The sequence below is a fragment of the Poecilia reticulata genome, linkage group LG21 (genome assembly GCF_000633615.1).
Source record: "Poecilia reticulata strain Guanapo linkage group LG21, Guppy_female_1.0+MT, whole genome shotgun sequence".
Classification (NCBI taxonomy): domain Eukaryota; kingdom Metazoa; phylum Chordata; class Actinopteri; order Cyprinodontiformes; family Poeciliidae; genus Poecilia; species Poecilia reticulata.
In genome coordinates, this window is record NC_024351.1 from 16,868,989 (window position 1) to 16,895,913 (window position 26,925).

General features: G+C 41.7%; 2 protein-coding genes and 1 long non-coding RNA gene across 7 annotated transcripts in view; 2 read left to right on the top strand and 1 right to left on the bottom strand.

The window, feature by feature from the left end:
• Positions 1-174: 174 nt before the first annotated feature.
• LOC103457880 (galectin-3) lies at positions 175-3,696 on the bottom strand. Of its 3 annotated transcripts, none has more exons than XM_008398338.2 (6): positions 3,614-3,696; positions 2,950-2,996; positions 2,235-2,765; positions 2,052-2,140; positions 1,092-1,263; positions 175-507 (listed from the first exon to the last, which is right to left on the bottom strand). In XM_008398338.2, exons 2-6 carry the CDS (start codon positions 2,989-2,991, stop codon positions 349-351), a joined length of 993 nt encoding a protein of 330 aa, XP_008396560.1. In that variant the 5' UTR covers positions 2,992-2,996; positions 3,614-3,696; the 3' UTR covers positions 175-348. The 3 variants fall into 3 exon arrangements, with proteins under 3 accessions (XP_008396560.1, XP_008396558.1, XP_008396559.1); XM_008398336.2 differs by having other exon boundaries at positions 2,235-2,861; XM_008398337.2 differs by lacking the exon at positions 3,614-3,696 and adding an exon at positions 3,203-3,590.
• A 514-nt stretch (positions 3,697-4,210) lies between these two features.
• Positions 4,211-7,028, top strand: LOC108165768 (uncharacterized). Its single transcript, XR_001776094.1, has 3 exons — positions 4,211-5,796; positions 6,656-6,728; positions 6,823-7,028. It is a non-coding gene; the product is annotated as an uncharacterized LOC108165768 (long non-coding RNA).
• A 1,393-nt stretch (positions 7,029-8,421) lies between these two features.
• The window catches only part of pak5 (p21 protein (Cdc42/Rac)-activated kinase 5), a 70,488-nt gene continuing 51,984 nt past the window's right edge, over positions 8,422-26,925 (top strand). Inside the window, exons 1-2 of one of the 3 annotated variants that reach the window (XM_008398331.2) lie at positions 8,422-8,639; positions 12,586-12,683. The gene's annotated coding sequence lies outside the window, so the exon portion shown is untranslated. The remainder of the gene's footprint in view (positions 8,640-12,585; positions 12,684-26,925) is intronic. The other 2 variants (XM_008398330.2, XM_017302199.1) reach the window with 2 other exon arrangements.

Below are 26,925 nucleotides of genomic sequence, written 5' to 3' on the forward strand. Positions count from 1 at the left end.
CCGGGATTGTTATCTGTAAAAAAACAGCAAAAAAATATTTTAAAAAACATGATCCAAGTTTGTATTACTTGCGTCATAAAACCTGGAAAAAGACCTGGATATGTAAATCGTTAAAAAGCAATAAATACTACCATTAGTTCATACCGACCTCTAGAATGCTATTAGATTTTTTTCCCCCCTCCCAACAGATAAGTTAAAGCTTCTTCTGAAAACAATCTAAGTTGTTCACCATTTTTTTTAGTCGGTTGTTTCAGAAAACTGCAATAAAAATGTTTAGGTTTTAAGCACATTTCTTAAACTTAGCCGGTAATCCGTGCTTTATTTCGGAGTGAAAAGTTGCACAAGAATCTAAGGAAGCGTCTCCACGTTGACGTAGGTGAGGACGACGTCGTTCAGGATGTTGATCCGGTCGATCTGGTTCAGCTCTCGGATGCGGTGGCGGAACTCGAACAGCGGGATGTTGTTTACCGCCACCCTGAACGTCTCTGGAGTGCACAGGATCTTCATCTGGGGGGGGGTAGGAGGAAGACAAAGCAACAACAAAGGCACGTTTTTTTTTGTGAACTCGGTGAAAGCAAAAACATCCAAAGACATCCGAGCCACTGCTTCAGTGTGTTCTGTCGTCTCTCAACGCCACAAACGGACACACGGCGTCTGTCAGGTCAGACGGCTCCTGGTTGTTACGTGTGATCAGTATTCATGTTTCGCGTTACGTGAGAGCCCCACTGACCTGCAGGAGCCTCCCTGCAGTAAAGCAGCACTCTTATCTAGGATCCGGCTGCACAAACGACCTTCCAACCTTTTCCACCTTTTCCAAACGTTAGCCTGACGTTAACCATGAAAAAGTAACCTGGAGTCAGTTACATGCTGTTCGGCATTGATAGCCTGTTGCAACTTTAAGCGATAAACTCTTGCACGTTCTGCTGGCAGTTAAGAGATCAGAAGAGTATCGTTGAGTTAGATTACCATATTTTGTTTCACGTAAGCAGCGTCTCAATCAGTTTGGTATGGCTTCACAAAACAAACCCTTTTAGAGGAGTAAAAAAAAAAGATCTATAGCCGCTTAAATCCCCTGACTTTAATTTTCTCACCTCAAACGGGCTCCCAGGAGCGAAAGGGAAGGGTCCCTTAAGGTCCCTCTCCTCTGGGCCCCAGCGATCACCCAATTTGTGGTTCCGGACGACCACCTGCTTGGCCCCCTCGTTAAAGCGTGGGTTGATGTGAAAGGCAATGTCGTTGCCTCTCAGGAAGTTGACTGTGAACCTACAGGGGGGGAACCAGGCCGCTCATATTCATACCCTACATTTACATTTAAGCGTTGTTGCACAACAATCATGCACGCCGTCCATTGTCACTTCAACCACGCATGCTCTTGTGTTTTACATTTGGGATTTAATGAGGTAGACCAACACGTACTAATCCAGATGCGCAGATGAAAAGTGGAATAAATGCCTTCAAGATTAGATAAATTAGTAGTGGGACTGTTGGAAGACGGGAGGATCTTTAAAGCGGTGAGAAGAAAACCATTTTTGAAAGAAAGCCATGAGAACCTTAGTTTACAGTTTGCCATAACTCATGTAGGGGACGAAACAAACAGAGGAAGGTCCTCTGGTCACGTGAGACCAACATTTTACTTGTTGGGATTTTTGGAAACAGCTGGAGAAATATTGCAAATCCCGCCAAGCACACCACCCTCCTCTGAGAAATACGGTGATGGCACCCACATGAGTTTTATTAACACTACTTTTCCTGCGAACGGGTGCCAAGTTTGGATTTTAAAGAGTGCAAATGTAGATGTGGTTAAATGTGAATGAAAAATTATTAATAATTCATCTATTTTCAGCATATTTCTCTGGGCCAAATGAAGAAGCAGTCAGCCTGAAATAGCCATTAGACATCTATGGTCATCCATACAGGTTTAAGTTGAATGTACATCTTGTGTTTGGGTGGCTATGTTGGTCCATCACATAAAATCCCAACAAAATACATTGAAATGTGTTCGTAACATGATAAAATGAGCTGTGAACACTAATCATCAGATAGAGGCTCACATTTTGGCATTGGGTTTGACATAACCCAGGATTGTCATCATCATTTTGTCATATACTCCTCGAGCCAGGTTTAAGTTGTAGGGCACACTCTGCACAGTGAGAGAGAAGCATAAGAAAGCATCATGATAGCGCAGCAGTAGAACTGTGGTGCATATGTTCGCTGGATGCCTTGTATTCACTGACCATAGGTCCAGATGTGGGGGGAAGCCAGTGGGGCGCCATCATAGACGGATTCTGTCCGGGCCATCCTGACTGTCCCGGGTTATAAGGCCAGCCAGGGTGAGCAGGCCAGCCGGGTAAGCCCGGGTGTATGGTGGCGGCGGCCGGAGGTGGAGCAGGCACCTGGGTTTGAATCGGAGCCGGCTGCTGGGACGGCTGGTACTGCGTGGCTGGCCAACATGGCTGACAGGGCTGCTGGACTGCGGAAGTAGGAACCTGAACTGGCGCTGGTACCAAGGTTGCGGTCGGTGCTGGTGGCGTTATAACTTGAGTCGGTGCGGAAACTGAAATAGGAGCGGGAACTGAAACCGGAGCCGGTTGGGGAGCGGGCCAGCACGCGGTGTTTGGTTGGCCGGTCCAGCACGGCACGGACTGGGTGGGCTGCCCGGGCCACGCAGGGAACTCGGCTCCGGACCGCGGCAGAGTTGGCCAGAGGCCACCGGACTGCGGAGCAGAACCAGAGGGCGGGCAGCCGCCACACAGAGCGTCCGCATGCTGAGACGAAGGAGAGGGGGGAGACGGAGAGAGAGGAGGGTCAGGAGCCAGCAGGGAGATACGCGGAAGAGACAGAGTGGACAAGATGGAGGAAACCTACTTGGAAATGCAAACATAAGCAAACAATTAAGCATTTATTCACAAGGGGAAATATGAAAAAAGAAAAAAAACATGTCATTCTTACCAGTGTGGGGATCTGAGAGTTTGATGTACTGCTTACATCCATGCTTCCTGTCAGAAAAAGACTGGGTTCAGTTTATTTATTTTAGCTTGTGTTAGCTCTCACAACCAAAAAGAAAGAAAGAAAGAAAAAAAAAAGTCGGTGAAGTATATGGAAATATCAATTTCTTTGATATTTTTCTGGTCGTTAAATCATGACAAAAAAAATCTCTGTCTCAATATTCTGTTATTTATGAAATAGAAATTGGTAATATTATCTAACCTAAACAGGAAGAGTTTGTCTGTAGGAGAAAAAAATGCCTGGTTATGTGTCTTTTTATACATTGCATGTAAATATTTGGTTTCAACAAGGCTATATTTGTTAAGTCTGTCTCTTAAGTTTTATATTTTTGCCATTCATATGCTTTGATTTAGCTGTTTTCCATTTTCACTCTCACTGTAATAATCTTAGTAGATTTATGTCGCCACTGCTTTCCATTAGTTGAACCTTTCTTCTCTGATAGCAGTATAAAGCTAAATACTTCTCTGCATATGCTTACACAACTTATTTAAGACCGACACATCGATAAAATTTCCGTTTTGCTGGAGAATTTAAATACAACAGATTTAAAGTTATCTTCCAGACTTGTAGGAAATCTGCAACAGAACTAGATAAGAGCGTTGGTTACCTTCGCTTGGGTTTGGTCCTCAGGTCTAGATGGGAGCAGGATCTGCTGTGGTTCAGGATGTTTGGCTGTGGCCAAAGAAAAAGCCTTTTATAGCCCCCTGATTCTCACAGCAGCCGACTCCTCCTCACCCCATCGTCCAGCTATCAGACTACAACAGCATGCTGTGAGTACAAACACACCTTTCCTGTTGTCTTACACAAGTTTTATAGCCTAACAGTTGTCACATTTTACTCAAACTTAACACAAATGAAAGATGTGCGCAGGGAAAGAAAAAAAAAGGCAGCAAAGTAGAATCTGTACAACTTTTTATGCCCTGATGTGAATCATATAAACATGGCAAAATTGAACTGTTCTTCCAGAAGGTTTCTCTTTCTTTCACCAAACCAAGTCTGGAAGCAGAACAATGGATTGTTTTTTTCATGCTGACGATGGTCCGTTTCTCCGTTGAGCAGTCATGGGACTGTGAAACGCTCGAAGAGTAACGCAATTACCGAAGATAGACGAGGAAGTCAGGACCCGGCGCTGGCTGCTCGACGATCACGTGGTTCACACACACACACACACACACACACACACACACACACACACACACACACACACACACACACACACACACATGCTGATGGCTGAAAAGGTCACACACTACCTCCTGTGTCACCTCCACATTCATTTCATAGTTTCCCTTCTGGTAAAACTCCCACTTCTGCTTTAATATTACCCCCCCCACCCTCCTCTCTCCACCATGCAGCGCCACTCTGCTCTTCGTAAACATGAGCGATTGCAGGGTCAGACTCAACCAGGTACATTTTTCCTGCGATTATCCAATAAGTCCCCATGGCAACGGCATCACAACAACACGTGGATTCACACAGTTTAATGTGCTTTGCATCACCTCGTTATTAGATTACCTGTCATCTGAGCTGAAAAATGTCTGAAACTGCAAATGCTCGGCGAATGACATAATCTGGCAGCCAGATTGCCAGATTGCTGCTGGTTTTATGTTTTTTTTTTTTTTTTTCCAGCTACAGACGGAGAGCTTTACGTTACGTTTACCGCAACCCTTTTCTGTCGCTGATGGGAGTAATCTCTGAGTCCAAAAGCCTTTTGGCTTCATGTCAACAACTGAAACTTATAGTCCCACGACAATGGCCGTTTGCTAAGCAATGAGAGTAATGCACTTTTACATTGATTTGCCTGTTGTGGCGAATGGAAATTTATAGTCCCCTGAACGAGTATTCATGAGTTCTGAAATTTCATCATGTTGCAACAAGGAAATTCACTCGATTTTAGTGGGATTTTATGTGAAAGATCTACACAGAGTGCTGCATAATTACAAGGTGGAAGAGAAAGATTTTTTGCAAAATGGTTCAAGGCAGGAGAGTTAAATTGGAGGAAGAGGCTTGGGGTTAGCTCTGTGTTTAGCTGATTTAGAATGAGATGTTTTGTGAAAAGCAGTCCTCAGGTGAGCGAATCGCAGTGAAGATATGCCAAATCCGCAGCGGTCACTCCGCTAAAAAGTTGTTTCCAAAGTGTTTCCCTCAGTGACTCCAGACACACTCACCAAACCTTCCAGATGTTTAACCAATAAAAATGTAAAAACCACAAATATTTGTGTTTCTCTGTGTTGAATTGCCTCGAGAAATGACACCGACGTTCTCAAGACGTGTTGCAAAATTTGTCAAACGTTTTTACGCGGCACTGACACTGACTTTGCTGGCCGACATCGTCCAGAATGTTCCTTTCTTCTTAAGTATATTGTCGGCAGCATGTGGCCTCCGTAGAGCCCAAACCGACAACACCAACATCCTCAACCCATCTAAGAACTCAATTTAGCCTCAGCTGCACGACTAATTTGATGAATAGCTGGGACACACACACACACATACACACACACACACAACAAATATAGCTCAGTTTCAACTTGAGAGCAAATTACAGTGCTCCACTCCGGTGGATGTTTGCCATGTGGTCCTGACATGTTCCTGTCGGCGAGAGGCAGAGAGTAATGATGTCACTCGCAGGAGATGTTCTTTTGTCGCTTCAGCCAATGGGAGAAAAAGGAGGGAACCGCGAGGCACGCTGCTGTGAGGCAGAAGACGGCTCTCTGGCAGGAGAAGGGCTCTCCAAAGTGACGACGGAGGCTTTAGCCTCTGATAAGCTCTGGGCCTCGTTCCAGAAAACCCGTAAGCCCCAAACTCCTCACACCCTGACGCCTTCTATCCTATCTCTTCATCGCGTCTCTCTCTTCCTAAACGCACAATAACTGAATGAGTGTAGCGCAAACAGGCAATCCCCGCTGTGACTGGCGTTTGCTATTTGTTCTTTTTTTTTTTTTTTTTTTTTTTTTTTTTGCTTTTGTGCGCTCAAAGACTGAGTGAAAGATGAAATCAGAGGGAGCGTGCGTGTAAGAGATAGTAAGCGTGAGGGAGATACAATATTGCTAGTTGCCATGGGGACACAGCGACGTGTGTTTCTTTCGTTCTTCTTGTTGTCGTTGCAGAAACCTGAGTGTTTACGTGTGTTTGTGGGAGTGTGTGTTTCCCTGGAGGCAGATTACTATCACAAATTACAACACAGTTGTTCTCCTCACATGAGCTTTTGTTGACGTTTCACCCATAACCATCATCATAGTAAATTTGTAAAGAAAAAAAAAAAAAAGTCATGCACCTCCATAGTCCACCACTAGATGGAGACAGTAAAATTTCCCCTGAGGTGGGATTAACGCTCTTGCTGTTGGCACAGTGAAATGTTCCGTTTCTTCTGCACGGCTGACATCTACAAGGCAAACATTGACACGTATGTATAATTCACTAAGAGGCTTGGTGATCACAATCAGTAAAAATGTGTTTTCACTTCCCAAACCGTTCTAGCAGTTTTGCCACCGCCTCCGTTCAGCCCGTTTCTCCTTTCATCACCCTTCACAAAGCTTTAAAGGAACCTGGAGCTTTTGCTTTGTTTGATCTCAGTTCAGAGCTCTTCTGTGCCAGGCTTTTGCACTGGATTTCGCTCCTTAAATCTTTTTTTGTTTTCTTTATTTTTCAGCCACAAGCTACTATATGTTTTACTGGGATCTCATGGGAGGTGTGTTGGAGCGTGTGCGAACGTCAGTTTTCAGGTTTGGCCAAATGGATTTAATTGTGGATTTAAAGGCCGCAGTAGCATATAAATACAGTTTGAGCTTAATCATTGGATTGTTGCTCTGGTTGCAGGTTCCAGGTCGCTGTTCTGCGTTGAGGTTAACCTTTTCTTCAGGTTTGAGTCCTCTGCAGTTCTCTGACAGGTTTTCCGTCCCATATTTTGATCCTTCCGTCGACTTTTGAGATGTTTCCATTTTACTGCTGAAGAAAAGTTTTCCACCACGCAGCATTTTGCATGCAAGTCAGGAAACAATAAAAGACGATAAAAGAAAATCACACCCACCTTTTTTCTTTTTTTTTTTAAGTACAAATGTATGCCACACTTTTCAGATTAAGCAAAAAGCAATACCTTCCGTCCTTTTTGCTTTCTCTTATAACCAAGCTGTGCTTTCGGTTGCTCATATCTAACAATCCTAATAAATTACGCCGTGATTAAAACTGCTGCTGCTGCAGCCAAAACCGATCCCACTCTGTAACTCACAGTGTGGGTGAGAGAACACCATCTCCTCCCCCTGACGACTCCCCCTGCGCCCAAATGTGAAAAATAGATGTGGGCGTCAAGAAAGCCCATGATAAGTTAGGCTTCAGCTGTAAATAGTTCTGAGCCAGAGGGGTGTTCCCTTTGCTAGCAGGGGTTCACGTTTCCCAGGAGATTTTTTTTTTTTTAGGCGGATAAAAGAGGAAGGAAGACGGTGTCCGTTTCCAAGTTGCATCAGTCCGCCGCGTTCGCACCAGAGGTTCAGGAGAGAATTTGAAAACACGACGATAACTTCCAATGTCTACCAACAAGACGAGATGATCCCAGAGTGTGTTTCACCTGGAGCTCATTGCCATTTGCAGAAGGAGAGATCACACGCGAGGAAGTTGCAGTCACACATTTCTGTGTGAACACTGTGCTTTAGAAAACCATTCAGCATTTTGTCATCCAGCACAACCATAACTTAAACATGCATGGCCAGCACTAAGTGCACATGGTATCTGGAAGTGGCAAATGCTGATTGAAACCATTTTTTCGCGTAGAAACCTGAAAAATGCAGGAGGCAGCTGTTTTTAGCATCAACACTTTCATGCCCTAAACAACTTCCAATGGAAACAAGCCATCTTTAATTTTGTTATGAACACAGCCAAGATCCAATTGGTGGATTTTAGTTTTTGTCCTCACTTGTATTGGTGTTTTTTAGTCATTTTATTCCGAGTTTGATTCCTATCTCTGTGTTCATCAGTGCTGTTTAGGTCATGCCTTATTTGTTCATTCCTTTATGTTTAGCTTCTTATTTCTTGTGTTCTGTTTATTTAATTTCTTAGAATATATTTTGAATTGATTTTTATTTTTAAAAATAAGAAAGAGAACACCATGTCTTTCTTACTTACCAAATAATGATTTTGGCAAAAAAAAAAAAAAAAAAAAAAAAAATTGCCATTATTTCAGTAAAGTCTCGATATCTTCTGTAAGTTCTGACCTATATGCTTTCAAGGAATTAAAACAAAATAAACACTTGGGATATCCAATTTCAGTTTTTTTTTTCCTTCTTCTTTTAAATACTTTCTTACTCTAGTAAGAATCACCACATGGTTAGCAGTTTGAACCTCTAGTGCAAACGTGAACCTTGTTGTTGTGCTGTATCCATGAGTGGAAAGTGTCCGTGGTGCTGCTGCACAGTACAGGTGCTCCACATACCCAGCCAGCTCTCCGCCCTGCTCTGCGCTCATTCGCTCTCCCCAGCAGCCCGGATGTAGCGCACAGGACCGCACAGTCCTCCACTCCAAAGAGATAATAACATGGCGCTGGCAGACACATAACGGTGCTCATCCCTCTAATAACATCAACAGGAACAGACCAAATACAAGCCGACGGGACATGTGAGCTCTTCGACCCCCAACACAAGCAGGTAGGTGCGGAGGAGGACGTTGGAAAGACGCCGTTTGACGATGCGTTTACGGTTAAATCAAACAAACAAACACACAAAAAAATAATGAATGTGTCTGCCTGCTTACTGCTGCTGCTGCTGCTGCTATCTCATTGCACAGGAGGGTTTTTTTTTAAACAAAAAATGAGAAGCAGCAGCAGCTTTTGCTGAGGTGAAATTTTTGTCCGATGATGGTTTAGTTTTGTGTCTCCGGCTCTTGTTTCCGCGGGGTTAGGGTTAACCCTCCGCTCCACGCTGAAAACAGCAGTGTCATACTGGGCTGGTTTGCGTCGCTGCTTACGACGCGTCCGTGCAGAAATAAATCTGTCATTTTCTTTTTTTTTTTCCTAGTGCATGTGTGTGATCATGGCTGTCAGGCGCTCCGTGCGTCGGCCGCTGTCCTTGGTGTTGAAACTGGTGGATAGCACACCTAAATGCACGATGCAAACACTTCCCTCGACGCTCTCCTTTAAAAAAAACAACCTCACTAATGCTCACTCACCAAGAGTGCTTGGAGGTCGAAGGTAAAAAAAAAAAAAAACAACCTACATTATAGTACATGTATACGTCTGTCCTTGCAGCTATATGCGTTTATTTAAGCCTAAGAGCGTCTCCTACCCTGATTCACTCTGCAGGTGGATATGACGGTGTAAGGCATTTGATTATTTTTATTTATTTATTTATTTTTTAGTGCTAAATCTCGCAGACAGCCTTGGTTTGACTGTGCTGTGGCTAATGCAGGCCAGGTAGGAGCAGGAACAGATGGCCTGTTTTTTTTTTTCAACTTCAGCCCTGATAAGAATGTGTAGACGAAAATTAAAAGTGGTGGCTTGGCACTCTGAGCAGGGGTTCCTCTCCCTAAGCTCCTAATTGCCCTAATAGCAGCACTGATCATAGGGGAGACAATAACAGGCTGTCATGAGCCCCTAAACACAGCGGAGAGATCACCGACAGTGATGTAAATATAAAGGAGGCTAACTCAGACTTCCAGTCAGGGCTCTTTCTAAGGTGAGGGTCTTTTAACAGGAGATGATAGTACTGTGAATTATTGCAAAACTGCTGTTGTTAGGCATCCTTAAGCTCAAAAAGTTCAAGTGTTTTGTTTTTGTGGCTTTTCCGGGACCCGATTGTGGAACACGTTAGCCAAATTCCCGCACAAATTAGTCAACCAGAAATAGGAAATGACATTAAATTGGCTCTGATAAAGGGGCTGGATTTTTTTTCCCCCCTCCTCGTTCACTAAATGGGTCCAAACTGAATCAACAAGAAGTAGGAAGCATTTTTAATATATATATTTTAAAAAAAAAGCCTTGATGTTTAATTGGGGAGAGGGTTTCCCCCAGTGTATTATAAGCCTGGCGGGCCACCAGGGTTTTCTTGAGCCCCCACCAGGCTAAGCGTTTTTTTAAGTCTTTTTAAAATGTTTGCATTTTTTAAGACTTTATAGTTGGCATTTAGGTATTAATCTTCCAATCGTTTAATAACACATAATTATCAAGTGACATTTTAACATTTTCTGTCAACCTTAAACATTTTTTAACTCAAAAACATGACGCGCCGCTGTATGAATGACTGCCCTACCGCCCAACCACTGGGATTAGCAAGTTTTCTGGGGGAAACTTTGGGGGGGCATCATGTTGCAAATCTGCTGAAGTTAAACTAACTACTTTTATCGCAGTGAATTGTTTCTGGTCAATGTTGCCGTCTTTGGACACAAATTGGAATCAACACGTCAAGGGCAAACTCGCATTCCTAAAGTCAGATTCCCCCATAATTCACCATTAAGCAACCTCACCCACTGCTAGCCAAACCTCCAAATGTATGACAAGCTTTCCTTCTGGTTTAGTTTCATTTATGTTTTTTCTTTTATTATTGTTGTATCTTTGAATGCCCCTTTTCTCTTTGTTAGATTTCTGAACAGAAATGTTTTTTTTTCTCCCCCAACTTCTGATTAAAATTAGCCATAGCAAAATTCCAGTAAGTAATCTGTTCTGTGTCGGCAGGATGCGTCCGGTTTACGTTAAAGATGCCCAGTGATGCGCGTCTGTTGACGGGGTGCACGGCTGCTCTCCCTTCACATCTAAAAGAACAGAAAGTGGCATTAACAGATCAGAAAAAGCCTGATCAGGGCATCTTTAATTAAGGATACAATGTGATTAGATTTGAACAGTCAGTCAAATTTGTCCCACAACAAACCAAAAACACCTGTCTCTGAAAGCATCCAACACTGGCAAATTTCAAGTGTTTCCAGAGATTTAAAAGAAAAAATAATTGAATGAACATGGCGTGGACAAAAAAAAAAAAAAAAAAAATGCTAATACACAGTTTTGTGGCAGCGCAAACACACGATCTCTGGTCTTCGTTGTGAGATGTTGACATTTGCCAACAGGTAGTTTGAGAAAACCATTCAGGGTTTACCTGGGATTGAAGGTCGCCAATTTCTACACAAAGTTGTTTTCAGATTTTTCCAGTCGTTCAACAGGATTCTGCAGAGATTGAACATCAGCATCCTGTGGTTATAGGAAGATGAAGTTGCTCGGAGATGGTATTACTGTTGCACGTTTTGACTCGGGTGTCTATAATTTTTTTGCCGAGTTCTCTCTGACCCATTCCGTATGGATCACACATTGATACAAAACTACCCAGAAGCCTTCTTGTTCCCTCCAAAATAAGCTGAATGGATGAAGAAAGACTTGAGGAAGCAAAGTTGAACACTTCTAATGCGAGAAGCAAGAATCAAAGATTTGTAGGAGTGCAAGCAAATCATGCTACAGCATAGCTTTGGAAATCAGTAAATTCGATTTTCACGTTTTCTTTGGTTTACTGTGTCACAGTACTCTTAACATTTTTAATTTTTAATTTCTTTTCTTCCAGAGGAAGAAAAGAAATCATTGACCTGGAAGAGTACCAACAAACGTGACTCGTTTCTGTGCCACATAAAAAAAAATAAAAATAACGTCGAACTGATAGAAATGGCGTCGGGACGAAACTCGTCGATTTGACCGCGTGCCTCTTTAAGCGCACGGTTTGCCGTTGCTCTCGCCCTGCTGAGTCGCCAAGGAGGGATTTAAGGGCGCTCTTTGCGTCCTTCATAAAACGATTGGGTGTGTTTACTGTAAAAAAAACAACAACAAACAAACAAACAAAAAAAACCAACCTGAAGACGCTTATGAGCTGAGTCAACATGTTGGTCTGCGTTCGTTCGCCTGCTCGCCACCTTCCCTGTTGAACTGCAATCTGTAATGTATTCAGCCCCGAACGCTGAGCACAACAGCTTTACATAATGATCAAAGCTTGAGGGATGCCAGAGCATGGCTTCAGCCTGCAGTTATAATAATAATAACCTTTGAAGCTATCACAATCCCACAACCTCATCCTCATCATACATCATACTCTTCTTCTCCGTTTGCAGCCGTCGTTCTCCCTCCCTCTCTCTCTACCCGCCTCTCGCGCGCACACCCACACATGCGTGCTCGCATGGACCCACTCGACAGGCCTCTTGTGTTGAATGCTTCTGGATGTGGGGTGAGCACTTGAAAGAGGAAAGTGATAATGAACACATGACAAACTATTTTAGTCCCTATGGCTCGGCACTAGACTGCTCCGCCGGCGTCTGTGAGGAGGCAGCCTCTGCTGTTTCCACAGATTTACAATTACATAAGAGTCAGAAGGAGTCGTACATTCAGTCACCAAGCCAGGAGAAGATGAGCTAAGGCTGTTATTTTTTTCTGTGCAAGTACGGTGGTTTCCACTGACTGACAATTATGTTTTGCTCTAGATATCCTTGCACGACTTTTACATGCAAAGTAGTGCGTAGTTGCGAAGTGGAAGCAACGATATGCATGTTTTTTTTTTTTTTTTTTTTTCACAAATAAGTCTAAAAAGTGTGTATTTGATTTAATAAAGTAGTTCGTAATTTTGCTTTTAGATCGTAAACAGAGAAATGCAGAAATGCCACGCTGTCTCCACATGTCACAAACGAGCAGAGTTACAGCTGGGACTGAATCAGGGCATCTGAATGAAACTGTGAGTCACGCATTTTTTTCCAAACATTTTTGGTTGTAAATAGTTTTATGAAATGACATATTTTTCTTCAGCACCATGTCCTACTTTGCGCTGGCCTATCATAAACAATCATAACCAAGCAGATGAGGGGAACAATTTAAGTTGCGCCGATACTGATGTGTTGATCAAAAACGGACGTCCAAACCTATGCAACAAATGTTTTCGGTAACGTGTAGGAGAGCGTTAAGGAGAGGATGGTTAAAAAAAGGGAGAAGAAGAAAAAAACACAAGGAAGAAAAACGAGAGAGGCAGTCAAACATGAGCACTGATGGTTGGATAAGGTAGCTCTGGAGGTTAAAGGAAAGCAAAGATGGATGAACAGAGAGAGAACTAAAGTAGTTTACTGTGTGTGTGTGTGGAGGATGATGATCAGGAAAAGGATAATGGGAAATAAGAGCATCAGAGGGCCAAAGAATAACAAAAAGAGAGCCATCCACAGAGGGAGCAGCTGCCAGTTTCTCTTCGCGGAGGGACTCGCTGTGTCCCACTTCAGGTGCAAGCAAGTAGTCTGAATGCCAAACTCTTCCTCAGATGTCAGCTCTTTTGTCAAAGGTTATTGCATCCTGCTGTTTTTTCATTAAAAAAAAAAAGCTTGTTATTTTTTCTGGCAGAAACAAAATAGTGCATATATTTCTGTCTGCTACTATAGACAGACACAAAGTGTAGATATTAGCATCGCATTTTACCATGTTTCCAAAAAAAAAAAAAGTAGACGCATTTCTCTTCGCTCATCTTGTGAGTTTTTACTCACAAGATGTGAGTAAAAACTCACATCTTGTGTTTTTACTCACAAGATGTGAGTAAAAACTCACAAGATCTCTCTGCAAAATGACGGTTTGAAACCTCCATCTCGGTTCGTTTTGCTGTTTACGACCGGAAGAGAAGTGATTGGCACTTTGCTGGAAGTGCGTACGTGTGTGTGTGTGTGTGTGTGTGTGTGCGTGTGTGCGTGTGCGTGTGCGTGTGTGTGTGTGTGTGTGTGTGTGTGTGTGTGTGTGTGTGTGTGTGTGTGTGTGTGTGTGTGTGTGTGTGTGTGGGCCGGTCATAAGGTTAAAGCTTCAGAGGGCGCTGATGAAGAGGCCTAGTTAAGCTTGATTACCCGTTGATGCCCGGAGGCGGCAGAGTGCTGCATCTGCCTCTTCTGCTGTGAGGCCCACAACGCTGGGCCTCACAGTTTTGTCATCCGCCCTCCAGGCTGAGGGAGCTGCTGCGTTTCGGTGGCCATTGTGTTTAGGGAGTTTGTGTGCTTCATCTCTGTTTTATTTTTTAGAGATGTTCCATTCAGGATTTTCTTGTCCCAGATACGGTTATTAAAAAATTAGGACAACCCCATTAAACATCCACTTCTTGATTTATTTCTGGGAAGGAAAATTAATTAATCGCAATCAAACAAAAAAATAACATCCTTTTTAGTCATTGGGCAAAAATATACCATTCTCCAGAATGAACAATCTATCTTAGTGTAACCCTGGTTGGTTTAAGTATTTTTGGTCAGATCCTTCTTGTAGCCATCTACCAATCTCACCCAACAGCTGCGTTTCCCTTACAAATGTGTGCAAAACTTAGTCAATGTTCTGCTCGTGGGGAAAAAACAAACAACTCGATTAAAATCACACATGGTGATCCTCCTGCCACTTTCCTGTCGTCGTCTTCGTCTTTTCCGCCAGAAGTAACGTCCATTTCTTCTGGCACATGTGACTGGTGCGACATGGAAAACGTTTTTCAGTCATACTACTTATCCACATCCTGACAAACGTTACAAAGACACAGTTTGCTGTAGGGTGTCCTAATTTGTTAAGCATAACTGCGTTTGGCCCGAGGAGATTTTCTGCTAATCAGATTTCTGTTTCTGAACATATGTCTCTCTCGGCAACGTTTTGATTCTGAAAAGTTAGCTGAAGTGCTAATGCTAACATGCAACACTAGTTTTTCATCTTCGTTGATTTGTTTTATTTTTCAAATCTACCACAGATTTTTTTTCTTCCTTGCACTTAAAGGAAAATTGTTGTCAGCCCTTCTCTGTTTTTCCTGTTATGTTCTCTGCGACGCACTGCGCAGTGAGCGACAGAGGACACTGCGATCAGCAACACGACACAATAAAATACTTTTTTCACAATGAGCAGAGGCAGTGCAGGTAGTTTGACTTATTTATAAAACTTGATAAACCTCAACTCCTGTTCCAGATGATATCTGGCTACAACAGACTGATTATGTCCTTGGGTTTGATTTTAAACCTTCAAAAAGTTTTGATATTCTGAATTAGCAGATTTTAAAATCCTTATACTACAAAAATGAGAAAAATACATCACAGAAATATGGAGATACACAAATTTGCTCATTGACATTGGGCTCAGACATCAAGTCGAACATTACAAATGAAGTAAGTGCTGCAATTTTTATGATTCTTTAATGCTTGTATGTTGCACATTTTAGCAGCTGCACAGGGACTTCCTGTTACTGACTGAAATGTTGTCATCAACTCTAGGTTGCCAGGCAACCAGATGATGTTATCATCTACACCTGGGCATCCTGACAAAGAAGCATAATTCTCATGATGCTGAACTTCTGCTTGAATAAAACAGGACTGTAGTTTAAGGAAGTTTGTAAAAAAAAAAAGACAAACTTCATGTAAGCACACTCCTTATTTTGTAATACATCGACTTAATGTTTTCTTAACCTATTATTTTTTATTTATAAGCTGAGTTTTGTCCTCACAGCACTGTTTATTTATTTACTGTTACTGTTCTGGTAAAAACCCAAATGCTGCATGTCAAGTTGAAACCTAAAGCAGCAGGGCGGCTCATGGGTGGTATACTTTGTCTACATAAATTCCTAAAAAACACTTAAATTACTTTTCTATAAAGAAACGCTCCATGTTGGTAACTCAGGGCAACATAATGTGTTCACAGCTTATTCAACCTAATGTGGAAAAGTGAAATTTCCCTCATTTTCCTAGCCAAACTCATCCCTCTGGGAGTTTGTTTTGCATTTGGTTGCTGCATTTGTAATGATTAACGGCTGCAAAAGTATTCATGTCCCTTAAACGTTTTTACAGTTCGTGACATGAGAATCTCAAACCTCAACGTAACCTGATGGGATATTATGTGATAGACCAAAAGAAAGTGACGTGATATGCAAAGAAAAGCGTACATGCCTCACTAACAATCCTGCAATTTAGATTAATAAATAAATGCTGTTCGTCTGTCTTCAGAAATATTTGTTCACTTCACATAGGCGTGTCACGATAACAAATTTTACTGGACGATAAGTTGTTCCAGAACTTATCACGATAAACGATTATATTGTTGTTTTGAGACCATTTTCAAGTAATATAATGGTAACAATACAAGAACAAATTCTAAAAGATCAATAAACTTTAAATTCTAATTGACATTTAACGCTGGAACTGGAAGACATTTTAAATATCCAAAATAAATAAACAAAACAACAAATAAAATGAATAATGACTACTGTAAACAAAACTGTCCTTCAAAAGAAGGGCTGAGTGAGACAAAAACACCAAACTGAAGAGTTTAGTCATCCAGTTTTAGGTAGAAAAAGAGAAAAATGATAAAACATGCGAATAAAAATAATTGAGTTTGTTCTAATTTATCATGCGATTACTTGATTTATTGCTTATCGTGACAGGCGCAGTGCTCTATTTACGACAATTATTTGCATCACTTTTTATATAGAGAGAGTAAGGTTGTGTTTGTTTTAACATACGTCACAATTATGCACAACTCTTTGTGGGTCTATCACAGGAAATTCTGCTATTGGATGAGTTCAAGGACACTACATGATTTTTTTTTTTGCTTTGTCAAATGAATGAAATGGCTAAGCTATTGTAAGAAGGATCACTCCCCAAATTACTTCTCCTTCTGAACGACACTCTGTTGCAGTTTAGCAATGTGTCATGTTGTGTTCAGGGTCTGAAAAACAAATCAGTCTGGCCATTTATTGCCTTTATTTAACGTTTAGTCATTTAGAGCCACACCGACTATATTATCTGGCCAAATTGATGGTCGGCTGTGCGTAGAGCGATGAACTTTCAGCTCCAGACTGTTAGATGATCAAAAGGATACAAAGAGATAAGAAGCGCTACTCTCGAATGAAATGTGTGAATTCCCACCTTTTCGTGGACAAACCATGAGTCACTTTTGCTCACTTTTTTGTTACGGGTGACAATCGGGATTAGCTGCTGCGAGTGCAGTGCGGCGTGTGCTGAAGATGCAAGACGTCGGAAGCTTTTACTTTGAAATGCCAATCTAAAACCAAAGACAAAGCGTCTGATTTCAGCTTCAAAAAGTGATAACAGAGTAAGAGCGGAAGACGCTAGGATGAAGCTGAGAGAAAAACGGAGAAAAGTGTCCTGGGGGGATCTTTGGAGTTGCTCGGTATTCTCCGTCGGGTTGTGAGTCAGCACGGCGTTGTCAGCGGCCTCTCACTGTTTTGTTCTGTGATTTGAGATCAGTCAGGTGGAATTGCATCAAAGCAGACATGAATAGGGACATTCATTATGGCTCAGCTTGATTCATCACCGACACCCATATCCCCACACCCCCATTGGGAGACTTCAAAGGTTGATGATGCAGGCTGCAGTTGCAGGAAAGTTTGCATCGCAGCATCCTCTGCGTATCCACACGGCATCTGCCATCTGGGAGGTACTCATGGAAAAAAAACATGCAGCAGCAGTGGCTCAGTGTGACCATCATGTATCTGATCCTGTGCAAACCAACCTTTGGCCAGGACGATTTTGAAAGCTTAGAAGTGACTATTAATTTCAAATGGATGTAAAAAAAAAAAAAGTAAGAATAGCAAGGGTGAGTCACTTCAGTCACATTTTAAATAGAACTGAAAAGACATTGATGGAGCAGCAGTGGGCTTTTACTGTTTTATTCAGTAATCTCCAGTCACAGAGCGAAATAGTTGCGTGCTCTGATTTTGTTGCACAGAAATCTGTGAACCCGTTACAGACGTTGTCTAGTCTGTAATCGGCTTTTGGGGTGTAGGATTCACAGCGGTTCACTTTTGATGCTTGCTCCCCATTTCCTTTTATATATATATATAGATATATATATATATATATATTTCAGGTCGTTGATTTGACATGAAATCAAATCATAACTTTCACATTAGACTGGAGCGTTTGGGTGCCATGTAGGTCAGTAGAGATGAGGGATGACTGAGATGTTTCATAGCTTTGTTTACACTGCAGACCAGTTTAATTCCTGCGCTCGCACTTTATTCGCCCCTTCCACTGTATCTATTTTNATATATATTTCAGGATGAAATACCTGATGGTGAAAGTTCACAATGTTTTCTGAGTATCCGAAATTGGTCATGTGATTATCAGCTGAAATAATCAGGAAGTACGGCCGCTCTCATTAGGAGCCACTTCAAGCAATCCAGCTTTTGGGGGAAATCTTCATCAGTGCAGACAGAGTGTTTGCATATCTTAGCATGAGTGTAAATTGTGTTATTATTGGGTCACTGCTTTGACATTTGAACTGAACTCATATAGTTTATCTTGCAGTGGCAAATATGGCTTCTCTGAATATTTCAACATGTCCAAAGATTTAGGACTGCCCTGCTTAGTTGGATGTCAAAGTTCATATTCTACAGTTTCACGTTTAGAAAACCAATGTTTTAACATTATTGACCCAATGGTCTGTGTTCCTAAATGCCTGAAATCCAAGACATTTATAATTTTTTGATTTTACACAAAGGAAATATCCCAATTACATTATTCTAGATTTGACTTAATTGTAAACTAAAGCAATATTGTGTCCTCTGACATGACGCTGGTATTAAATAAGCAGGTATGATTTGACATTTGCTGGGTCAAGCACAGATACAGTTATGGATTTTACATAGATTGAGAAACCTCTTTTGCAAAACAACAGCTGAGACTCGACAAAAGCCAAACATTGCTCTCACACTCACCAGAAAGCTCTTGGAATCCCATTTGTACAGACTAATAGACTAAAATCCTTACAATCAGCATTACAGGCACCTTAGAGCTCCATTTTGGTAAACTAATTATGCAGGATAGATTACCCTCTGACTAGATTAGGTCAGTGGACAATGATTTATTTGAGGAAAAGCAATCAAATCTGCCCTAACATTTGATTTGTGGCTCCATAAAAACAAGTTCCATTCAATTCCCAGTTTGAGCTTTCAATCAGGATTCCTGCCATGCTTCTGGTCAAACACAGAGAGGACGGGTTCACATGTCAACACCGAGTCGGCATACTGGACAAATGCTCTGACACATTTATGATGTCGGTATTTGAGGGTGGAGAATGTTGCAACTTGGATGGGACTCATCTCTCGTCTTCAGATGAAGAACGAATGTCTTGATTTAGTGTTTAGCCTGGAAGTCAGGGGACATAATAGTCCCCCACTGGAATGTTTTGTCATAATTTGTGTGAACATTTTTGTGTGCTGCATAATTGCTGCACAAGTAGACGCATAAACTCACGGGCCAGTGTTGGAAGCGTTGCAAGACTAAATAAATATGCACCAACATGACACGCACACACTTTTAGGCAGGCAGCTTATGGCGTTCTGTAAGAACAGAGCTCTCGTACGCACTTGCTCAGTTGATTAAAGCATTCAACCAATGGCACGGCCTTGCACGCCGATGTTTTCATAGAAACCTTCAGGAAATTTCTCAGGGCTAAAGATTAAAGCAGGGCTAGGTTATGAGAGAATATACCACACTTTGAACATCTCAAAGGACATCTTCGAAGCTATCAGATACAGGAAGAGTGCGAAACAAGAACAAACCTTGAGATGTGTGGCAGTCTGCCTGACCAGACAGAGGCAGGTACCTTTGAAGAGCTGCAGAGATAAACAGCCGAGGTGAACAATGTCACTTTTAGGGATACGCTCCACAAATCTCAATGACGTACTGGCAAGAAGGGACGAGCTGGACAAAGATGTAAACATACAGCCATGTATACAGGTCATAGATAACGTATGTTAAAATGGCGCCTGAGTGAAGTTGACCCCTCCACCTTCTTCAAGTCAGACAAAATTGTGCTACGTTTTCGTTTGTGCCAGTATCATTTTAAAGATGTTAAGAAAGGTGGTGCGACCAACTTCACTCGGGTTAAAAACACAGATCACCCAGACACACAGATCAGATTTAAATCTTAAAATATGTTGCCAGATTTGAAATATACAACTTACAGGCAGCTTTTGTGCCATCTGATATAACTGGCGCTATTTTGCACAGAATTGACAAACCTTTTAGTTTATTAGCAGCCAGTTTGTACTTATAAAATGACTTATAAAACGTCATTTTGCCCCCAATAAGATGCTAACAAACTGTATTCTAGTTATTGATTGTAACTTTACAAAAACATAAAATCCATCTTATTGTCTGAAGCAGGACAGTCCAGGTGAGATGGTGTCACACTGATTGTCCATGTTGACTTACACCAGCTCTCTGGAAGTGTGCTTTAACAGGTTTATTCACTTGTTAGCTATTTGTACTCCAGGGGAGTTTGTTTTACACCGGCTTTTGGTTTCATTGAAGCCGCTTCATTGTTGAGCAGCTTTAGTTGTTGAACACTCGCATGTAGCTCCAATTAATCCTGGCAAGAGCTTCCTTTGAACCCCCTGGCGTGTTTAAGAGGCGCAAGTCCTCAATCAGCATTAGAGAGGAGAAGTGAAGGAGGAAGGAGGAAGGGGAAAGTGTATGCCGCTGTAATATAAATGGGCTGCTTTTCTTTGTTTTACTTCTTTGGCTGCCTGCTAACTGCTAATGAGAGAGAATCTACTGAGAATTGGAATAAATCACTGGAAAGATGCATCGCCAGAAAGTTGATTCAGATGGTTTGGGTGTGGTTTGTTTTGTTGTACCAACAATTTATCAGTTTTACAACAAACTAAGGCTTTTTTTTTATTAAAAAAGTTCATAGCAGGATCAAGGTCTCTTGCCCTCGTTACCCTTGCAGGGAACCGTCTTACTTCTTTTGCTGTGCTCCATTTATAAAACAGTTCTCCTAATTGTGTGTTTATGCAGCACGCTACAATGCAATGTGAATTATTTGGGTTTGTTTTTCCCCTTGAAGTACTATTACCCTTCCAGCTAAGCCTCTTTATTTCCTCTGCCTCGTACGACTGTGCCACAGAGTATTTCATTCCCTATAATTTATCCATCTGCAGAAATGGATCATGCGTCAATGCATGTGTGCGTATGAGTGTATGTGAACTCGGTAATGGGAAACATTCTGTTTAAGGGGTGGTGATTACTCTGCCCCTTGTGGTTCACAGGCAGACGAGGCAAATATGGCTGCTAGTTTGTCAGCTATCTTCACTCGGTCCTCTTGGTGTGAGTCGGTGTGTGTGTTAGTGTGTATGTTTGTGTCTCTAAGTAGTGCAAAATGAATTTCAAAGCTTGTGGGTGTTGGTTCGCGTCTTCACAAGCAAACATTGTCTCTGAATGACAATAAATGACTAAGCCCATTCAGTGGCTCAGCGATCTACAATCATTTGTTTTGCTGACTGACTATTAATTTACATCCTCGCTTATTAGTTAGACACGTCCCAATCACAATACCAAGCCAACTCATTTAGGAATAGGTGATGCCAAGTTCCACTGCTTTACTTTATTCCAATCAATGCTTTGTATTTACTGTATACTAATACTACTTTCCAGCAGTATTCACTGGACCACTTTATGACTGCAAAACTGCGGCACTTAAGTTCCTTGTTGCATGTAGACTCTCCAATCGTTTTTTGTTTTTTTTTCTAGATGACAGGTGTTTTGTCCCAACCAGAGTTTCACATCTGATAGTCAGGTAAACTGTTCGATTGGTCACCAATTGTTTAACACTGCACTGTTTCAAACGACCTGAACCACTTGGAAAAACCCTGTTCTGCACCAAGAACCACTGAGGGAAACGACGTAAAGAAATCTCCGAACTGTGTGTGCGGGCAAAATTGAGAGAAACATATTTCTGCTTTATAAGTATATTGGTTTAAACATTATAATTTTTAACAACTGGTGTGTCAGCTGCTCTCTGAAAAAGCCCACATGACACAACTGGGCAGCAAGCAGGTGCAGTCTCTCTGTTTTTTACCATTTGTCCTTGTGGTAACCCCTGTGGCCCGATCTAGGATCCAATAGGGAATCTAGTTGACCTGATCTATGATGCGGTTTGGCAAGGCGTGCACAGAGGAGCAATCACAGATAGTAGACGATAAACTGGTATCTGGAGTTTCTAGAGGGACCTTCATGCTGATTATTTAAAAAGATTTGGAACTATGATGAATCCAAACATCACCCCCAATATGTAAAAAATCTATTTCAGCATGAAATTTAAATGACAATTTTTCAAGCACAGTGACACTTTCTGATACCTCGTAGAGCTTGATATTAATGGCAAAGCAGAGTCTTTTGAAAATAATCTTTCTCAGCGTATTGAGTTTGAGATATAGGTGGCTGAACTGCAAAGTATTTACAGCTTTTACGTTCAAGTATCTGATGAGCATTAAGGATCAATGAGTGTGAAATGAATGGACATAAATGGAAGGATAAGAGGCAGCAGTTGAAAAAGAGATTGTACCTTGGTGTACAAGTTAAGCAGCAGAGATGGCTCGAGAAAGTGTTTCACAATGTCAATGAAGAAAAAAAAAGAAATACGATCACATTTCAAGAGTTCTTGGAGTTTCCTATCTGGGGCAGAAATGTTTGGGATTGAGAACAGACTCGATCTTTCTGCACCCCTCACATCCAGACCCACCGTGGTCCTAATTCCGGTATGTTATCAGCAAACATCAGCGTGGGAAGTCATGCGGACTGGTATGAGTCTGCGGCTGAGCCTCAGACGCCGCGCAGCTCCGATCCGCTGATGGGAGCGTCTCCGCTGGACGCACGTCCTCTTTTCACACCAAGGCCCACCACTGCCTGGCGGCCCACATTAGCTCAGAAGTTGCGTGCTGAAGAGAGAAGAAAGGCTATATTTAGTTGTGCATGTAGTCAAGAGTCTGTGTTGTGAAAAGACTAGTGAGGAGTCAGATGTAGTTTTCCAGCTACACTCTGCACCTAGAGTTTCATCTCAGAATTTTTTCTTCAGCTAAACGTGCTGCGTATGTTTTCCGTCCAGAATGGAGATATGTTGTTTTGTGTTTATTGATTTATATTAATGACATCAAGCGAGGGGTTGACGCGTTACCTACCACGGTTCTCCATTATCTTACTGTGTGTAGTTTTAAATTATTCAGCACGGGAAACAGCAGATCTAACTCAACTTGTTGTCTCTGCCTCTTGGACGTAGATTGGTTGTGAGAAACACGACCTACCTGATACCTCAATAAACTCTATTACAAGGTGTTGTTCATTTAAGATAGCAATGTTTAATGTTGTATTTGTGCCAAATTTCTTCTATTTTTTTTATTTTTCTATGAATAACCATCGAAAGGTTGGTGGTTAGTTTCATCAGACCATATAGCCCGAAGTGGATGTTTTCATTCTGTCTTTCTTATTTATTCTATTTTCTGGAAGTGTGAAGATTACAGAAGCTCCAGGTTACTCCACGAATTATTGATTTCTGAACTCTTCCTGAGTTAAAACATTAGCATTGTTGTTTATAAGCGAATATGAACTTAGATGCAGAAGCACTGCATCTTTTTAGTTTGATCATTTCTCATTTTCTGCAGATAAAAACAAAATTTTTGCTTGAAATGTCAGAGACATGTCAGTAGTTCATTGAATAAAAGAACAATGTTTATTTTACTCAAACATATACCTATAAGAAGTCAAATCAGAGAACCTGATCACTTTTAGTGGTCTCAGTTTTTTCTAGAGCTGAAGATATTTGAGATTCTAGTTTGGAAGTTCCTGCTTGGCTTCATATGGACATAGACCGCTCATGTTGGCAGCATTTTGGGAATACTGGTATATGCTGTGTGCTAGCTGCTAACGACACTTGAATTCTTTTCTGCACAGAATGTGATCGTCTACTCTATTTTTCTAACGTTGGGAGCGTTGTGTATCGTCTTGTCTTGTGAACTGGTCATTGCTGTGTGAAAACGTCTCTAACTAAATTAATGTTTTTTTTTTTCACATTTTAACCCCCAAACATATTTGTTTGCTGTTCAGCAAAACTGTGCAAGACATATTAAAGGTGGTAAATTCGGGGTTTCGCGTGGCGTAGCGGTCGAGCAGACGCCCCGGAATCGTCCGATGATCATTTCCTGCATGTCTTTGTTCTTCTGTCTCTACCCATTTCCTGTCTAATATATTGCAAATAAAGGCCACTTTTACCACAAAAAACGTTTTTTTTTAAATTTATTTATTTTTAAATAAAAAAATCAAATCCACTATAAATGAAAATCAACAGTGGAAATCAAATCCACTGTAAAATCAAATCCACTGTAAATGCAATCTGTAGAGTCCTGCTGAGTCAGGGGCATTTGCTTATTTGGACATCTTGAGTTTAGATGTAGATTGTTGCCCATGTTGACCATCTACTGTATATTGTTTTTGGGCCTGTGCCTAAATTGAATTGCCATTTGTCAGATCAATACGACTGACACTCTTAACCATTCGGTGCTGATTTTCTCTGCCTCGTTTAGTACAGTACTTGCCTCATGCATTGTGTGTGAGACGCAGCGTCGAGGCACCGCAGATATTACCGCCTGCAGAGAGATAAATATTGGCCTACATGCATTCTGAATCCCTATGTATCGTTTGTCCTGTGCAAAAGCTGCAAGAGGACCTTGCAGAAGCCAGTAACATTGTGTAAAAAGTGCACTTTAGTCAGATTTCAGATCCAGCCTATGGGGAACACTGTTTATACTCAACCGAAAGCAACGAGCATCGATTATCTGCACATAAATGGCAGTGAAGCCTGTTTTCTCACAGGTCTGAGGGATAGTTTCCCCCTCGGCTGTTACCAGTGAGATACGCAAGGCCTTTTCATTTCCCCACAATTTTTCATGTTACAGCCACAAACTTCAATGCATGTTGGATTTTGTAGTGGTGGATATAAAAAGATACATGTTTTTGATTCCTAACAAACAAAAGTCTGGATATAGTGGCAAGCATTTGTAATTAGCGACCCCTTTAATGTAAAGGAGTCGAAGATCAATAAAAGAAATCTATACCACAAATTGCCCCTGGAAGTTACCTAATCACCTGTTTTGTAATTTAATCTCAGTATAAATTCAGCTGATCACTGAAGGTTTGTTGGACACCATTATTAACTTCTAAGGACAGGAAATTTGGGTCGTTGTAAATAATGTCCAAATAAGAAAATGGACGTAACTAAATACTGACCGATGCCTGTCAGCCTTCAAAAGGTTTGAGACTGGGGTCAGAGTTCACCTTCCATCGTGACGACAACCACTAAGCGTAAAGTGAGAGCTACAATAAAATGGTTTAGATCAAAGCATATTCATTTCATATCCATTTTAAAATACATGGCGATGCTAAAAGATTGCAGTTCAGGTTTACTCTGAAGCCAAGTCTGGCTGAACTTGAGCTTTGTTTTAAAGAAAAAGTGCCATAAAATCTACCTAATGGTATAAATATAGCTGGTTGATTTATTGAAGTACTTATTCGGGAGTTGCTGAATTAAGTTCACACCAAGCTTTTCTGATTTCTGTTTGTATCTATTTTAGAAGCGTGCGATGCATTGTGTCGGCCTGCCACGTTAAAGTCCAGTAAGATATATTAAAGGCGTACGACAAAATCCTAGGCAATACGTTTTCAATGCAATGTAGATCACATTTCGCACCACCCTTCGTCTTATTAGAGGCGCCGTTCCATCACAGGAAATCTGTGACAGAGCAGGCGGATGACCTGCTTGATTTACCTTCATTCAGTCAAGAATAGCTTATCTGCGTCCTTTTTACCCTGAACCTTTGACACCTTGCTGTTTTACATAATCAACACAATCCTTTGAATGCAACACTATACAGACCTTCTAACAGAACTGCATGCATTTTACAGCTAGCCTCTGTTCCCGTCGCTCAAGTCTAGCCGAGGGCTGCTTTCTACACCATATTGTGTGTAGAAGTGACCAGCGGCAATGTAGGTCACCAGGTACACGCTTCCATCTACTATCTGTAGCCACAGACAAATGGAGGGGAAGTGAAAGTAGTCAGATGTTGGCTCTGAGTGACTGGTTTAAAAGTGTGCAGCAGGGGGGATGATTTCACGTGATTGGTCCACTGCAGCGCTACTAAATCAATGTTTTATAAGTATCACTGCTCCGTTTGTAGGTTAGACTTATCTCTCTGCTCCCATGTGTGGTCTATTGTTGGAGCCGTGAGTCACAGTGGGCTGTCTTACGGAGATAACTCCCCCCCCCCAAACTGCATTGTGTCTGCGCTGCTGTTTGTTTCCACTGCAATTACCGAGCAATGCTATTAGCAAACCTCGCTTTTAATTTGGAGCATGAAACTATTGTGCTTGCTGAAATTTAAGGCAAGAACGGCAATCGTTGCTGGCAGATTCGTTTACGCTGATATGCTTGGAGTTCAGCTGTGATATAGAGCACGCATACATGGGTTTACTCATGCCTTCCTGCTCTCGTGTTTCTATTTTTTGCCCTCTTTTTTTTTTGGCATTAGCTTTTAATTCATTTTGAGAAATAGCTAAAACCTTTGCAAGCGAACATGGCACACGTCGGCGGCTCTCGCAAAACCAAACATGTCTGACCCGGTTGCTGGACTTTCTCATCCCTTTTCCTTTCTGTCCATGAGTGCAGGGTCACATGGCCTTTTGCTCTTTAAAACGAGGCCACACTTTGCTCCATCACTGCGTGCGTGCTTCCTCGGGATTAGTTGTGACACTTGAGGTGGCTCCAAGCAGTGGCATAAACAGCACAGTCTACTGCTGTTATCTCGAAATATTCCGACCAGCATTATCTGCCAAAATCTCACATTCCCCCCACTCCCCGATGCCCTTGACTGATTTGTCGTTGGAATCACGTGACCAACAGCAATCCTTGTCACAGCTTGACCTGGATGAAGACGTTTTCACACACCTTTATGCGTGGCTTTGTAAAGATGTTAAGTGATGGTAACATCTCCATGCTGCTAATCAGAGCATCGAGTCCAAACGCTGTCATTGTACAGCAAGTTTTCACTGGATTTAGACACACACACACACACACACACACACACACACACACACACACACACACACACACACACACACACACACACACACACACACACA

Bases quoted from the DNA above. Each gene is read 5' to 3' on its own strand.
- LOC103457880 (XM_008398336.2), bottom strand. From the start codon at position 2,991: ATGGATGTAAGCAGTACATCAAACTCTCAGATCCCCACACTG. The intron at 2,141-2,234 runs GTCAGTGAATAC...CTCACTGTGCAG, and splicing joins CCCCCACATCTGGACCTATG to AGTGTGCCCTACAACTTAAA. The intron at 1,264-2,051 runs GTGAGCCTCTAT...CCCCCCCTGTAG, and splicing joins GTCAAACCCAATGCCAAAAT to GTTCACAGTCAACTTCCTGA.